The sequence below is a fragment of the Pelodiscus sinensis genome, chromosome 6 (assembly GCF_052426305.1).
Source record: "Pelodiscus sinensis isolate ZL-2025 chromosome 6, ASM5242630v1, whole genome shotgun sequence".
In the NCBI taxonomy this organism is placed as follows: Eukaryota; Metazoa; Chordata; order Testudines; family Trionychidae; genus Pelodiscus; species Pelodiscus sinensis.
Window position 1 is genome coordinate 97,755,907 of NC_143057.1, and position 16,177 is coordinate 97,772,083.

Sequence of the window (16,177 nt, forward strand, 5' to 3'; positions counted from 1 at the left end):
ATAGGAGTTAATATGATTAAATAAGGATTTAAGGGAAACAGCGATAAATGTGTGAATTAAACATACGAAAATGGATGAAGGAGTGAAACTGATGCCAAAATCATTGCTCACTCTGAACGTCATGTTGGGGAAAAGAGGTGGAACCAGTATTTACAATAAAGAGGTCCATTTACTCCATCTGCTCTTGGGTTTCCTGTTTCTTCTCTAACATCTACGTCCTGCTTTGAGCAGAGGGTTAGACTCACTAGATGATATTCTGACCACCTCCAACCTTAACCTTATATGATTTTTCTATATGAGCTACTTGATGGACTGCATAAGTTTGGGTAGTACCTTCATTTTCTCTTGCATCTGCTGTTGGAAATAGTTCCAAGCCCTTAAAAGAAACCACACACTCTAGTGTAGAGTCTTGCCATTGGAGTAATCCCTGTTCGTGAGAGCAGAAGACCTAAGTATCTATAAGTAAAATATAATGATGTTATATATGCTAGATCTTTTAAAAATTTTCTATATTGGGAAGACAATGCCTGTCTCCTTATAGATCAGATATTAGGCTGATAATTCTCAGACAAAGGAAGAGCTCTTCCTTAAATCATCAATGCCAAGCATTCAGAACACTGTAAACAGAGGGACTTTGACTTGTTTACAGAGAGGTCCACAAGCATTGCATTTTGATTAATGTGTTCTCTAAAGAAACTTCTGAGTCAGTTTCAGTGTGTTCACTAAAGTACTGAGTAATGGGTATTATTTTATATGGGAAATGGTGAATTTAATGAAAAATTAAAAAACTGCTTTGACGAGAGCCAAACAGAATATAGTTTGACAGATTCACGGACATTAGCAATTCAATCTTCATTGACTTATCCTGTCTTTCAAAGTTTAAAACCTTGATCGACTTTAAAATTATATTAGAATACAAAGTATGGCTCTGGACACCAACTATTCCAAATGACAGGTTCTTGCCCTTTTTTGATGGATGGGAGGAGTGCTTTCATTTTCTGGGCATTCCAGCCTTCAGTGGCAAATGGTTTAAACTCAGGTAGCTAGGAGATGTTGGCAGGCAGCCAGGAGAGCCAATGGGAGAAGGTGTTGAGATTAAACTTGAAAGAAACTCTGCTTGCTGTATTGTTTTCTATGGGTGTGTCTAGACTACAGAGTTTTTTTTAGAAAAAAGTAGCCTTTTTCTGATTGTAGTAAACCTCATTTTACGAGGACCACCACCTTTTTTCGAAAGTACTCAAAAAAAAGCGCTACTGAATGCGAACTTTGCTTTTCGAAAGAACATCTAGACTTCAGAAAAAGCGGCTCACTTTTTCAAAAAGTCTGCTTGTAGTCTAAATGCTCTCTCTCAAAAGAGGCTTTTTCAAAAGATTCTTTCAAAAAAGGCTTGTAGTCTAGACATAGCCTATGAGTTTAAGCCAGGAGCTAGGGGGAACAAGATGAATCAAACCAAGCAGGAATACCATATGCCTACTTACTTCACGTATCTGTACTTCAAGGACCATTGAATAGATAAACTTTCCCTATTTAGACACGATCAGTTTATTTTCTTTGTTTGGTTGAACTGCTCTGTGCTAAGTCCAGGTGTTCTCTCTCCCTCCCCCCCGCAATACACTGTAACTAAACTGAATCCCAGGGAAACAATTCTCTGTGCTTTAATCTGTTTTTCCTCAGTTGCTCTGTAACACCTAGCAAACCAGTATGCTTTACCAAGTATGTCTTTTTGTTTTGGTAATAAAATCACCTTTAAGGCTATGATCTGATTCTTATGTCCTGGAAGGCAATAGGTAGTCTGTGTATGTATGCCTAAGACTGAGAAGTCAGCTATCAGAGATTAGTTTTTTTTTTCCAAGCTCTCGTGGTAAGAGTTTGGGGTACCCCTGTGGAAAAAGTTACCAAGTGCTTCTGTCCTGGGTTCAAGAAGAAAAGTTTTTTCCCCCCTCATTCGGATGGTGGCAGCTACCTCCGAAGGCCAAGGAATCTGTGACCTTGGAGAGCTTTTAAGCAGAAGTCGACAGAGGCAAGATGTTTTAACGTCTCTTGAGGGCCCCCACTTTCTGCACTCTGAGTGCCAGAGTGGGAAACTGCCTTGACACCCTTAACTCTAGATGATATCTTTCAGGTCCGCTGATCTTTCCATTCTTCAGAAACCAGGAAGCCAGATATGGAGTAACCTGAAGCTATACGAGATGCAGCACAGACATCATCCTCTGTATCCACCTTTTTAAAATTGGTGGCGTTTGAGAAATGAGACATACTAGCCCCTAAAGTGTTTGTGGAAGCAGGAAATCTGATCTGTATTGAGACACTGTGAAGTGGAACATCCTTAAAAGATATCAGGCCTTCCACTGGTCAGTGAGGGAGATGCTAGAGCTATCTTTTAGAAGTGATTGAACCAAGAGATTGAGGGAATTTTTGGACCTGTACGTTATCAGATCTTGTTCAGTGGAGTTTGTTGAGTCTCAAGAAACAAAAAGAACTGGCTTCTATGTCTAAACAGGCCCCCATCATCAGAGGCATCTCAGGAGATGTGGCATGAAAGGAAGGTCCCAACAGTTCATGTCCAGAACTATGGAAGAGCTCCATTTCTAAAGGTCTTGAGGTGTTTTCTGATCAGCTGCACTAGCCTTTGGTTTCATTTTATGGCCTACTCGGACACAATCAGGATAAGCAGAAGAAAGTGGGCTCATTTGGTCAAAAAAAAAAAAAAAAAAAAAACAGGAATTTTTGGGACAGGAGAGATATCGGCCAATCCTGTCCTAAAGTTATACAATGAAATGGCAATAATAACGAATGAGGTGGAAACAGTGAACCAGGACTTAGTTTTCAGCACTGCAGGTAGAAAAGTTTAATGCAGGGCTGAAATGGAAGGTGGCCAAGCCCTGAGTCTCATGGACAAATCTGAACTGCTCCCAGTATGCACAGGGAGACAGAGAACCCAAATGTCTTGAAATCAGAAGAGTCGTCAGGATCTATGTTCTACAACAACTTCGTAGTTGTGCCCATCACTATCATGTCTAGATAAAAAGCAATGTGCTCACTTCTATATACACCATCACCTCCCAGTTCAAAACGATGAACAAGTGAGCCATACTAAAGCAGCTCAATGGAACTCAGCATGTATCTCCTTCACGCAAGGCAGATACAACAATTCCACAAATGTAATTGCTGCTTCTAGGTTAGTAGCTTCAGTATAGCTAAGTGTCAGGGCAGGGGAATGAGAAACAGCTTAAAACAGCCTCCTTTTCAAATACAAAGTTAAAATTCAGGCTCTTTTGTAACACCTGAGAACTGTCTATCTTCACCCTTGAATTCTATACATAGTTGTTTATTATTTCAAGTGCCATCTTGACCAAACTGTCTCAGCTACTCAAACTACAATATTAAAGGACAAATGAAGGCATTCTACACTGATATGGATCTAGCTTTTGTTCCAAACTTACTTTTCGAGTATCAACAGATGCAAAGATATTTCCTCTTGGATTGCTAAAGCCCATTCCATGAGTACTAAAAGCAATTTCTTCCAGCCATGATGGAACTTCCTGCTGAGCCTACAGAAGAAAAAAAACACTCAAATTTAAATGCTAATTAGATTGCCAAACTACGTATTAAGAGTTTTTCAAGTGCATCACAGAAAAAATGTCTAGTTCATACATTATAATGAAGTCTTAGTAGTATATGAAAAAAGAACATATTAAAGTTAAGTTGTAAAAAACTGGACAACATACATCTGAAAGAACTTTAACCAGAGGTTGGGCTATGTGACTGTCTGAAACAGAATCGAAGAAAGAAATCGCTTTGCCAATGTTCCCACAGCGTCCAGTTCGTCCAATTCGGTGAACGTATTCATCAATAGTGGAAGGAAGATCAAAATTAATAACATGCTGAACATTTTCGATATCCAGGCCTCTTGCGGCTACTGAAGTTGCAACAAGCACAGGACATTTTCCAGAGCGAAAATCCCAAAGAGCCTCTTCTCGTTCTCTCTGCTCTCGATCACTGAAAACAAAGTAAGTATTGGTTAGAATACAGATTTCTCTCTAAATGCTACAGATTAAGATACAGCAAGTGAAAGATCAACAAAAGCTATGCATATTAAGACATGCGGGCTATACTGGTTAATGAATGCTTCAAATGTTATACAACCAAACTGGCAACATTTCACTGAGAAGTAAAACTATTAAAATACACAACAGGGATGCTTAACTTGTACCTTTAGAGATAAATTCAGCTCTGCAGACTTCCAGCAAATTGTTTCGATAGGAGCACCTCAGGTCAGACCTGAGAGTACAATGATCACCGCAGCACTCTCGCAAAATGCCCAGGGACAGGTGCAAGGGACATGGGGGTAGGGGCAAAGGTGATAATCACTCCAGGGCCTGGCAATACAAAAGGGGCCAGAGCTCCTGGTCACTGCTAGTGTGGCAGCAACGCCCACTGGAGTCTTGGTCCTTTGAAATCATTCCCAGCAGGCAGTGCTGTGCACTCCAGGAATCGCTGACAGCTGCTTAGCTCCAGCCCCTCCCCTTCTGACCAAGGCCCTGTCCCTTCTGGAGGTGTGAAGCAGGGGTCCCCCACTTTGCTCAGGGACACAATATAGTGTGTAGAAGGAACAGCCTGAAATGTGAAGAAAAAATGATGGAAACTGCAGATCAGTTTTGTGCTTGGAGGAAAAAAAAAAGTGATGTTTATGTTCATACTGAAGTTGCTTCAATATACATTTGCAATTATGCTGCATCAATGTATTGCTGTGACAAACTCAAGATTACCCATATCCAGTAAAGCATCAGTCTACCAACTTCCAGTCATAGCCAAGATAGTTTCTGCCAGCTCCTTATTACCAAAGCCCTAAAAGAGGACATCACTGATCCCAGCTAACTGCTCCCCCAACCATTCACTACATTGTCATGAAAAAACCTGTCTGATCAGTCCTTAGGTGTTATATGCTTCCAGAGGCTAAATGGAGCATAGCTACTCCACCAAGTCTTTGGGCCTAGGCATACTTAGGGCCTTGTAAATACCTTTAGGCCATAGACCTTTTACTTAGAAAAAAAGAGCTGGATTCTGCAGTAGAGCTGCCTAGCCCCTAGGCTCAGTGCTGACGCCCCTTCAGACTCACCCATAACTTAAACATACCCTCTCAAAATCTCCAACCCAAGATGTAAGCCTTCTGAATTACAGTACAACACTCAGGAGGGCCCCTAGTATTATAATGCACTACACAAGATTCTCAACACCACTGCTCTTACACTTAAAGCACAGATAATCCAAAAAATAAATATCTTAGATGCTCCCCACTAGCTCATCTTTCCCTTGGGAATCCTCAGAGAGCGCATGGATTCAAGAATGTAGGCAGGGTCCCCAGCCTCATCGAGGCCCTACATACTGGACTGCTACTCCATCTTGTGCTGTACAAGACACCCTCCGCCCCAATAGATCACTCTCTTACCCCTAAAAGACTATTTAGCTAGCAATAAAATGGAAACAAGGTAGCTCAGATCAAAAGGCACACATGGAGGATGTACTATTAGCAGTGGTTGACATCTGCTTCCCCAATATAAATTATTACACTTAAATCTTTTAAATCACATCCCACTTTGGGATGGGCACACAGGTGGGCATGGAATTACTCCAAACAAAAAGAGGCTACAAGTCTAGCTACCTAAGCATTTTGACTCTAACCAACCAATATGAATTTGGCCCAGTCTGCTAATGTCTTAAAGTACTCCTTGGAAAACTCTGCACCATTGTACAGAATTCATGTCAACCACAAATTTTGTTTTCGTCTCTGCAGAAAATACATTCTTGTGGGGTGGTGTTAATACCTTCATTCAACAGGAGCTGCTTTGGTGCCAGAACAAATGGCATCAACCAAGCAGCCAGCTACAAAAAAAGAAAGGGAGAGAAGAAACTGCATGCCTCACAATGTCCTACCCAAAGGGCCAGGTACGGCAATATGGAATATCAGGAAGGCTGATGGGGGTGGGACTCGATCAGATGGTTTCTCAGGAACTAGGGATATAGACTGGCGCAGGGGTACAGAAACTAGTTAGGTGACCACACAGAGGCAGGGACTAAATGGGAGTGAGTGCATGGGAGTGAGTGCAGGGACACATGGGGATGAGATGAGGTGGCTGAATGAGGGTACAGGAACCCAGAGGGAGAGGGGCAAATGTGACTGACCAAACTGGAAAAACTAGAAATCCGCCTAAGTCTGCATGGGGGAAAGTTCAACAATCGCTCCTCATCCACTCAAAAAATGCTCCATACGTTTCCTACCCGTACCCATAAGTTCTCCAGGTACATTCCATGGCTCCTTCCCAGCCATTTACCTTTCCCTCAGCTCCCCCATTATCCCCAATTCCCCCAAGTCTTTCCACTGATTCTGAACAGTGCAGGAAACACTTCTGTACTGTAGTTCAAATTAATTAAGCAAACTTCTGTATTAATGTGCTTACTACTGCATTTATCAAAAACATGTTCTGAATTTGTCTGTATTACAAACATACTTGCTGACATTTTAAAATAAATTATAAAAATAAATCAAACTGGCATGATTCTATTGCAGTATTTTGACAAATATGCAAAATTTTAAACTATGATGCCAGGACTTTTTAACTTTTGGCACAGAACTCCTCAGAACTTTTGGCACAGAACTCCACAGATTCCAAAGAGGAATTTGAGGGCTTGTAAAATTACATCCCTCTCACTCCAGGCCCAGGGAGCATTATTCCTCACTGAAAATGCCACAATCAAAAATGTTGTAAGAAGCCAAGGATTCAATGTCTAAGAGAACAACATTACTCTTACATCTCTGGAGTTAGGTAGGAATCCAAGCATATTTGGAGCAAAGTACTCTCCCCCACCCTCCATATGCCTTACAATACCTCTAGGCAGACCAAAACATTCAGCCCCAGAGCCAGAAAGTAAAACCAAACTTCCATGAGCTTCAAAAAAACAGGGAAATGAAGATAAAAATAGAAAAGAAAAAAGATCACCGCAGGAAAAAGCAGATGGTAAAAATGACATATTACTGATCTCATTTCCTCATGTATTCTTGCTCCATCTCCTTGCCACCTTTTATTACTTAACATGAGACGTCAAGGCTAGTACTGGAAAAGCCAACTCTAGATGCTTGTGCCTGCTCTGTAATACTTTCATTACACTAGCACCACATGACAAAGTACACTTAAAGTAATGAAAACTGAAGTTGTTCATTTCTCCCTCCATTGTGAGACACAACTAACTTGGTATGGACAGCTTTAATTTGACTGCTTCTGGTTTCCTCCTCTCTGAAGATAAATAAGACTTTCATCTCCTACCTTTCAAGAGTTTTAAATTCAAGTTACTAAAATGATCTGAATAAACTTAAAAAAACCAACAAATAGTCTGGTAGCACTTTATAGACTAACAAAATATGTAGATGGTATTATGACCGGAGTTTTGAGTTTTGGATGTGCAGACCTGAAATAAATAGGGAAGGAAGGGGCAGAGAACAAGGAACAGATAGTATGGAAATATCACATGGAAAAACAGGATGGCAGAACTGGGAATCAGTAAGCACCTGAAGATTGGGTAGTTAAAATGAAGCAGATAAGAATCAAAGGCAATAACAGGAATCTACACAAAGAGCTGTTTGCATCGTCATTAAATGTTAGGTTGATAGTGTCCCAACCATCTCTCATCACAATTGAGGCCATTAGCATGGGAACTGAACTCGTGGAAAAGGCTTCTCTCAGTTCTTCGGATGTTTTGTTCAATGGCTTGCCCAGTAAAGACACAATCCTCTCCAGAATAAAAGACTTGCCTTTGTCTGCCAGTTCAATGGGGAAGTACATAGGTGAAATGGCAGAAAACATTAACACACACAGACAGTGGCATTAAAAAGATGCAATGGTATTTAGTGTTGCGCTTTATGAGTGCGTGGACCTAAATGATCATAGAATCATAGGGCTTGAAGAAACCTCAGGAGGGCATCAAGTCTAGCCCCCTGCCCAAAGCAGGACCAATCCCAACTAAATCAACCCAGCCAGGGCTTTGTCAAGCCGAGTTGAAAACCTCAAGGGATGGAGATTCCACCCTGTGACGGGGCAAGGGACCCAGCAGGCACTGAGCCCGCGAAGCCCCGGACTCCCCATAAGGCAGCCGAAGCATTGGCCACTGGTTTTGCTGGGCCTGCTCCACAGCCGCCTCCCCACATGTGAGGGAGGAAGCACAGGCGGCGGCTGTGGCACAAAGAGCCTATGGGGCGGGGCACATCTGGCGTGGAAACGCTGACGCGCAGATTCAAATGGCAGCCAAGAGCCATTAGCTCTTAGAGGAAAAAAAAAAAAAGAGGAGCTGGGAGGACGCCCAGGGAATACGGGGGGAACCGCGCGGGGATCGAGGATGGGCTCCAAGTAGGCGGGACACCGGGCCTTGACAGCATGACACAGAGGGAAGGAAGTGGCCCAGGACCGTGTAAGGAAAACCCCTAAAATCCCCAAGGGTTGGTGAGTTTCAGGGAATATCCCCACCAACCAGGCAGCAGAGCCTTTCCCCTGCCTTTAAGGTCCTGGGTTGGGACCTGGAGAGGGAGCAGGACCAGGTCCCCCTTCCACTCCACCACCCAGCAAAGAGGCCCAAATAAGCCTATTGACCACAGCAGTAGACTCAGACTAGGCTCGCCTGAGCCAAAGACTCGATAGGGAAGTGGGGAGCACTCAGCTGTTGGGGAGTCAGACACAGATAGCCCCGATGAGGCAGGTGTAAGCCTGAGGGGAACCTACCCTTTAACACACCCCCACTTTAGGAAACCCATCCCAGTGCTTCTTCACCCTCCTAGGGAAACAATTTTTCCTAATAACCAACCTCGACCTCTCCCATTGTAACCTGAGAACATGGCTCCTTGTTCTGCCATCTGTCAGTACTGAGAACAGCCCCTCTCTATCCTCTTTGGAACCTTCCTTCAGGAAGTTGAAGGCTTCTATCAATATTGAAGGCTAACTATTCTCTTCTGCAGACTAAATAAGCCCAAATCCCTCAGCCTCTCCTCGTACGTCATGTGCTCCAGCCCCCTAATCATTTTGGTCGCCCTCCACTGGGACCTCTCTAATGCGGCCACATCCTTTCTATAGAGGGGCCCCAGAACTGGACACAATACTCCAGATGGAGTCTGGAGAGCCAAATAAAGGGGAATAATCACTTCTCTAGATCTGCTGGCAATGCTCCTCCTAACGCAACCTAATATTCCATTCCATTCGCCTTCTTGGGTACAAGGGCACACTGTTGATTTATATCCAGCTTCTCATCCGCTGTAATCCCCAGGCTCTTTTCTGCAGAACTGCTACTTAGCCAGTCAGTCCCCAGTCTAACAATGCTTGGGATTCTTCTGTCCCAAGTACAGGACTCTGCACTTGTCCTTGTTGAACCTCAGATTTATTTTGACCCAATCTTCTAATCTGTCTAAGTCACTCTGGACCCGATCCCTGCCCTCCAATGTATCTATCTCTTCCCCTAGCTTAGCATCATCTGCAAACTTGCTGAAGGTGCAATACATCCCCTCATTTAGGTCATTAATAAAGATGTTTAACAAAACCCGCCCTAAAACTGACGGCGCAGCCCGCTAGAAACCGACCACCAACCTGAGATCGAGCCATTAATCACTATCCTTTGAGCCCAACAGTCTAGCCATCTTACAGTCCATTTATCCAATCCATACTTCCTTAACTTGCTGGCAAGAATGTTGTGGGAGACCATATCCAAAGCTTTGATAAAGTCAAGATATATCACATCCACTGACTTCCCCATGTCCAAGAGCCAGTTACCTCAGCACAGAAGCTAATCAGATTGGTCGGGCACGACTTGCCCTTCGTGAATCCATGTTGACTATTCCTGATTGTCAGGGCTTGACAAACAGCGGCGAAAACCGGGCGCACAGATGAAATCTACTCACCAGAGGAGAGTAGATTCTATAGTTTGTCAAGTCCTGCTGATCACTTTCTCCTCTTCCAATTGTTTCAAAATGGATTCCTCGAAGATCCCCTCCATTACTTTTCTGGGGACTGAGGTAAGGCTGACTGGTCTGTAGTTCCCTGGATTGTCCTCCCCTCTTTTAAAGATGGGTACTACATTTGCCTTTTTCCAATCATCCAGGACCTCTCCTGATCTCCACATGTTTTCAAAGAGAATGGCCAAAGGCTCTGCAATGACATTTGCTAACTCCCTCAATACCTTCAAATGCATTAAATCCAGACCCATGGATTTGTGTATGTCTAGCTTTTTAAAATAGTTCTTAACCTGTTTTCTCCATCACGGGCTGCCCATCTCCTTCCCCTACTGCACTGCTTAGTGCAGTAGTCTGGGAGTTGACCTTGTCTGAGAAGACAGAGGAAAAGAAAGCACTGAGTACTTCAGCTTTTCCCATATCATCTGTTACTAGGTTACCTTCCTCATCCAGTAAGGGCCCCATACTCTCTCTGATCACCCTATTATTGCTAACATGCCTGTAGAAACCTCTCATTATCCTTTCACATCCATTGCTAGCTGCAATTCCAATTGTGCTTTCACCTGATAACTCCCCTGCAGTCTCAAGTAATATATTTATACTCTTCCCTAGTCATTTGTACCATGATTAGCAGTTCTTACAAGATACTGTGCCTCAGACAGTTTGAGAAGAGCGGTGCTGCCTAAAACCCACGAATGGCACAACAACAGGAGAAGATAGAACGAAGATGTTTATCATTTTGAGGGAAGAGGAATTTACATCAAAAACATTTTCTGTGACAACTGGCAGGGCCCCTGTTATGCTTGGAAAACAGAAACGATTTGTAAGCATAATGAAGAATCACATTGGCCACCCGATGATAAATTTTCATTGTATTATTCACCAAGAAAATCTGTGCGCTAAGATTTCTAACTCTGAGCTCAACAACATCATGACTACATGACAATAAGCAACTACTTGTTGCTTGATCTGCTTAGACACATTGGCAGTTTCAAGCCCTGCTTGAAGTGGGCACTTGACAATGCGTAGCATTTCTCCCAATGTCACCCAATGCTCTTCCGTTCTTCCTTCAGCTCAGAAAACAATCCATTTTGGGAGGCGCTGATCAGGCATCTGGATCACGTGACCTGTCCAGCAAAGTTATTGGTAGATGATGATCGCTTCAATGCTGGTCATGTTTGATGTTTCCAGGACGCTAGCGTTTCATGCGCCTGTCCTCCCAAGGGATATTTAGGATTCTCCTGAGGCAGCGTGGACAGTATTTTCAAGTGCCTTCAGCTGGTGTTTATATGTTGTCCAGGTTTCACATGCATATGGCAGTGTTGGAAGCTGTGTCTTGGCACTGATGTCCAGGGTCTTAAACACCCTTCATCTCAGATGATCAAAAGCAGAGTTTGCGCAGCTCAGGTGATGCTGGATTTCCGCATCAATGTCAACTTTGGTGGAGAGATGACTTCCAGGATATGGGAAATGCTCTACATTTTCCAGCAGTTCCCTGTTGACTTCAATAGATGGTACATGAGATTGTCCTGTCGGTGAGGGTTCATAGAAAACCTTGGTCTTTTTGATGTTCAGTGTGAGGCCGAGATTCTCATACGCTTCATCGAAGGTGCTTAATGTGGTCTGAAAAGCTACAGGGAAAACAGCAGTGACCATATGGTCATCCGCATACTGGAGTTCCATGACCAAAATTGTAGAGGTATTGCTTTTGGCTTTTTGCTCATGTTGTTGTGAAGACGACCACATCAACTATTCCCCTTTATCCAAAAGGCTTATTAACCTATCCAAGAAAACTATCAGGTTGGTTTCACATGATTTGTTCTTTACAAATCCATGTGGTTACTTATCACCTTCTCTTCTGCATACTTGCAAATGGATTCCTTAATATTTGCTCCATTATATTTCTGGTACAGAAATTAGCTGATTGGCCTGTAATTTCCTGAGTTGTCATTTCTTTTTTACAGACATATTTGCCCTTTTCCAGTTTTCTGGAATCTTTCCCATGATCTATGGCTTTTCAAAGACAATAAATAATGACTCAGATAACACGACTTCAAAATATTTTGTAGCTATAGTTGTTACAAAGTTTACTTATACACCCACATGTTTTCATGACAGTGTAAAAATCTAATCGAACAGTTATAACTGCCATTCAATTTTCATTAACAAGTCAACATTTTCTCAATCTACAAAATTATATCTATCAAGTGAAAATAGCATTATGGATTAGATGGACATTATGACCTCAATTACTGCAATTCATAAAGACGGGGACCCACTCGCAGGAGAGCACTCCACTAGTACAGTGTATGGAAAAGATCCACTTTCTACATGCAATACGCACAATTACATGTACCTAGGAAACTTCATTTTCTGTTATCTAATATGTAAAGGAGAATGTTTGTGCTCTAATAACTCGGGTATAAGAGCTACCGTAACCAAACTCTCCATAGGATAAAATCTTCTCCTGGAGAAAAGTTTAAGGTAAAAGATGAGAGACCCTGGACTACATGGAAAAGATGAGACCAATGCCTCTCCCTGGGGCTACACAGAACTTGGCAGTGCGGGGAGAAGCGGATTCCCCGCCATTGCTAGAAGCATATGGAAGCCCCTCTTCAATACAGCGATTGGCTTGGGGCTCAATGGCCCACCAATGGGCAGGTGGGTTGCTGCCAGGGCTTGCTCTAGGCAGGCGGGGCTGATGTTACTGCTCAGCTGCCACTTTGAAAAAAGTGTCAAGAAGGAGGTGCATCGGGGACCCAGAAGTGAGAGCCGGGGGAGGGGCGGGGGGAGAAGTAAATGGGGGGCTGGGCCGGGGGGCAGGACCCTTGGGGGGGCAAGTGGGGGGAGGGCAGGATTGGTGGGATGGAGTTGGACTGTTGGGGGTGAGGGCAAGATTGTAGGGGGATGAAGGAAGTGGGGCTGGACAATTCTGCAGAGAGTTAGTGAGAAATGAAGCCTATGGCAGGGGGATCCTCCTTTGAGGGGCACTGGCCCAAGGGACAGCAGTGGATGATGCTGGGTGGGTGAGAAATTAATCCAAGGTGGGGAGGGGGGAAGGAGGAGGAGAATCCCTCAAATCTGGGCACTGGTCCTGGGTTTGACACTGGATGATCCTGTGTGTGGGGAGGGGGTCTGAGAGAGAGGGGAGAAGGTGAGAGATGTAGTCCACGGGAGGGGCAGCTGGTCAAGGGAGTGGTGCTGGAGGAGGGACTATAGAGGTGCCAGCAGGCTTAGGTAGGGTACGTCTAGACTACATGCCTCTGTCGCCAGAGGCATGTAGATTAGGCTACCAGACATAGGAAAATGAAGCGGCGATTTAAATAATCGCCGCTTCATTTAAATTTACATGGCTGCCACGCTGAGCCAACAAACAGCTGATCAGCTGTTTGTCGGCTCAGCGCGATAGTCTGGACGCGCGGGGGTCGACAGCAAAGGTATTTGTCGACCACCCAGGTAAACCTCATCCCAGGAGGCATACTTGGGTGGTCGACAAATACCTTTGATGTTGACCCCCGCGCGTCCAAACAGCTGATCAGCTGTTTGTCGGCTCAGCACAGCAGTCATGTAAATTTAAATGAAGCGGCGATTATTTAAATCGCCGCTTCATTTTCCTTTGTCTGGTAGCCTAATCTACATGCCTCTGGCGACAGAGGCATGTAGTGTAGACTTACCCGTAGTTGACTCAGTTTCATCAAAAAAGATGGGAGAAGAGTTTGAGGTTGTCACCTTGAAATCTCTCAGATTCAATAGGGCCAGCCCCATTGATTGAGGCATTCCTATGTTCAGCTCTTAGATGAGAATTTGCAGATCCAGCATGCCTATCCCCTACTTTCCTACCAAAAAACCATTAGCTTCTACAAGGATAATTAGCAAAGATACCATCTGATAGGAAGCAAAACATTGCATTATTGAAGAAGGGCCTCCATATGCTTCCAGCAATGATGGGGAAACAAGCCATGGTGATTTGGGGGCTCTCGCTTCCACTGTGCTTTTAATGGCTCCAAGACTCATGACATGGGAAGAAAACAGAGACAGATACAAAAGTCACAATAGAAACTAAGTTTGCCAAGTCAAATAGCTCTGATTCTTAACATTGCAATGCCTCTTTTTTGAGTCAGAGATTTTGCTTTATGCAGCAGTAGAAAAGCATGGGGGTCTGCCATAATGGCCAGATGTCAGGCACTGGCAGCTGCGATGTGGCTGGAGGCTGTCAGGACCAGCTTCTGTTTTTCTAAATTTTGTTGTTCCCGTTTCCCAGGCAATGCTGAGTAAGTCCAGCTAGTTGAATTTAATTTTTTCTGAAAATATATCAAATGTTTATAACCACAACCAAAACAGGTGAAAAAAAAAAAACCCCAGTGCAAAAATATTAGTTAAGTACAGGCAGTCCCCGACTTACGCGGATCCGACTTATGTCGGATCCGCACTTACGAACGGGGCTCTCTCGCCCCGGAAGTCGGGGCGAGAAAGCCCCGTTCGTAAGCGGCTCCGGTGCCCCTGGTCTGCTGGAGACCGTCTCCAGCAGACCAGGGGCACCGGGCGGGTTCCCGCGCCTTTGAGGCTTTGCCAGAGCAAAGCCTCAGAGGCGCGGGACCCCCCCGCGGCTGCGGCTTCAGTCCGGGAGCCTGTGGTCTGCTGGGGACGGTCCCCAGCAGACCACAGGTACCCAGATTGAAGCGGCAGCAGCGGCGGTTCCCCAGCAGACCACAGGCTCCCGGACTGAAGCCGCAGCCGCGGCGGGGTCCCTGCCTCTGAGGCTTTGCCAGAGCCTCAGAGGCTCTGCTCCCCGTGTCCCTGGTCTGCTGGGGGGGGGGGGGGGAGGGCAGCTAGTGTGCTTCCCCCCCAGCAGACCAGGCTTTTGTTTTGGACTCTGGGGCAGAGCAGCTGGGGCGCTGCCGATTGGTCCTGCAGCGCCCGCTCTGGGCACTACTGGACCAACCCGGCAGCACCCCAGCTGCTCTGCCCCAGGTCCTGATTCAGCCGCTGCTGGTCAGTTTCAGCAGCGGCTGAATCAGGACGCCTGGGGCAGAGCAGATGGGGTGCTGCTAGGTTGGTCCAGTAGCACCCAGGAGCGGCGCTACTGGAGCAACCCAGCAGCACCCCAGCTGCTCTGCCCCAGGCGTCCCCAAGTCAGCTTCTGCTGAAACTGACCAGCGCTGACTACAGGAACCCCCAGGCAGAGTTGCTCTGCCCCGGGCTTCCTGGAATCAGCTGCTGATCAGTTTCAGCAGCAGCTGACTTGGGGACGCCTGGGGTTCTTAAGTTGATTCTGTATGTAAGTCAGAACTGGCGGTCAGTTTCAGCAGTGTCTGAATCTGGACGCCAGTTCCGACTTACATACAGATTCAACTTAAGAACAAACCTACAGTCCCTATCTTGTACGTAACCCGGGGACTGCCTGTAAATATCAGGATTAATTTTGGTGGATGGAAAGAGGAAAAAATATTCAATAGATTAATGTTTTGAATTCTGTTTGTGTGGTTTGCTGTACAACTAAAACAGAACTCAGAACACAATGCGACCTCTGAAATTCAGATCACTATAAATCTCTAATCACCAAGTAAAACCTTTCATTTGAATAAACTGTTTATTGTCACAGACTTAGAACTATTAGCCTATAAATATTTACACTTAATTGGGCCACACTGTTTGCAGAGTGCACATACAATTTAATCATTCTCTCCTATTTTTGTAACTATTAAATACTTGTGCTGCAAAACATTCTCATTCTTTCCCATTTTAGTGCATCAAATCTCTAAACCATTATCTGTTAACAGTTTGAAATGTGCATACAACCGGTGTGAGATCTCAGTATATTCAGATGCACTTCAGAATTTGCATGCTGTTTGTGTATGTGCATCTCTTAGAGACCAATATATAGCCTTATTTCAACAGGTAACTTTGCATATACACAGACTATGTATTTTTTTATTTATTTATTTATTTATTTTATTTATATATATATATATATATATATATATATTATATATTTATTTATTTAATTTCAGGGTATTTTTTCCTAACAAGTTATTTGTATATATTTCAATGATACAAAAGGGTGAAAATGGGGGGAAAATGAGTAATACTTTTCATAAACACTGGGAATTTTTCAGTAAAAATTCATTTTAAAAAAGGAAACAAGAGGGGCTTACATATACAATTTATCCTAGAGAAAACTGAAAAATATAT

At 44.1% G+C, this 16,177-nt stretch overlaps 1 protein-coding gene across 7 annotated transcripts in view; it reads right to left on the reverse strand.

Moving 5' to 3' along the window:
- The window catches only part of DDX4 (DEAD-box helicase 4), a 113,182-nt gene that overhangs the window by 7,690 nt on the left and 89,315 nt on the right, over positions 1-16,177 (reverse strand). For all 7 annotated transcript variants that reach the window (XM_075932449.2, XM_075932454.2, XM_075932452.2 and 4 more), the window contains 2 exons: positions 3,729-3,999; positions 3,444-3,551 (listed from right to left, as the gene is read on the reverse strand). In XM_075932449.2, the coding sequence (XP_075788564.1) occupies positions 3,444-3,551; positions 3,729-3,999 (379 nt within the window). The remainder of the gene's footprint in view (positions 1-3,443; positions 3,552-3,728; positions 4,000-16,177) is intronic.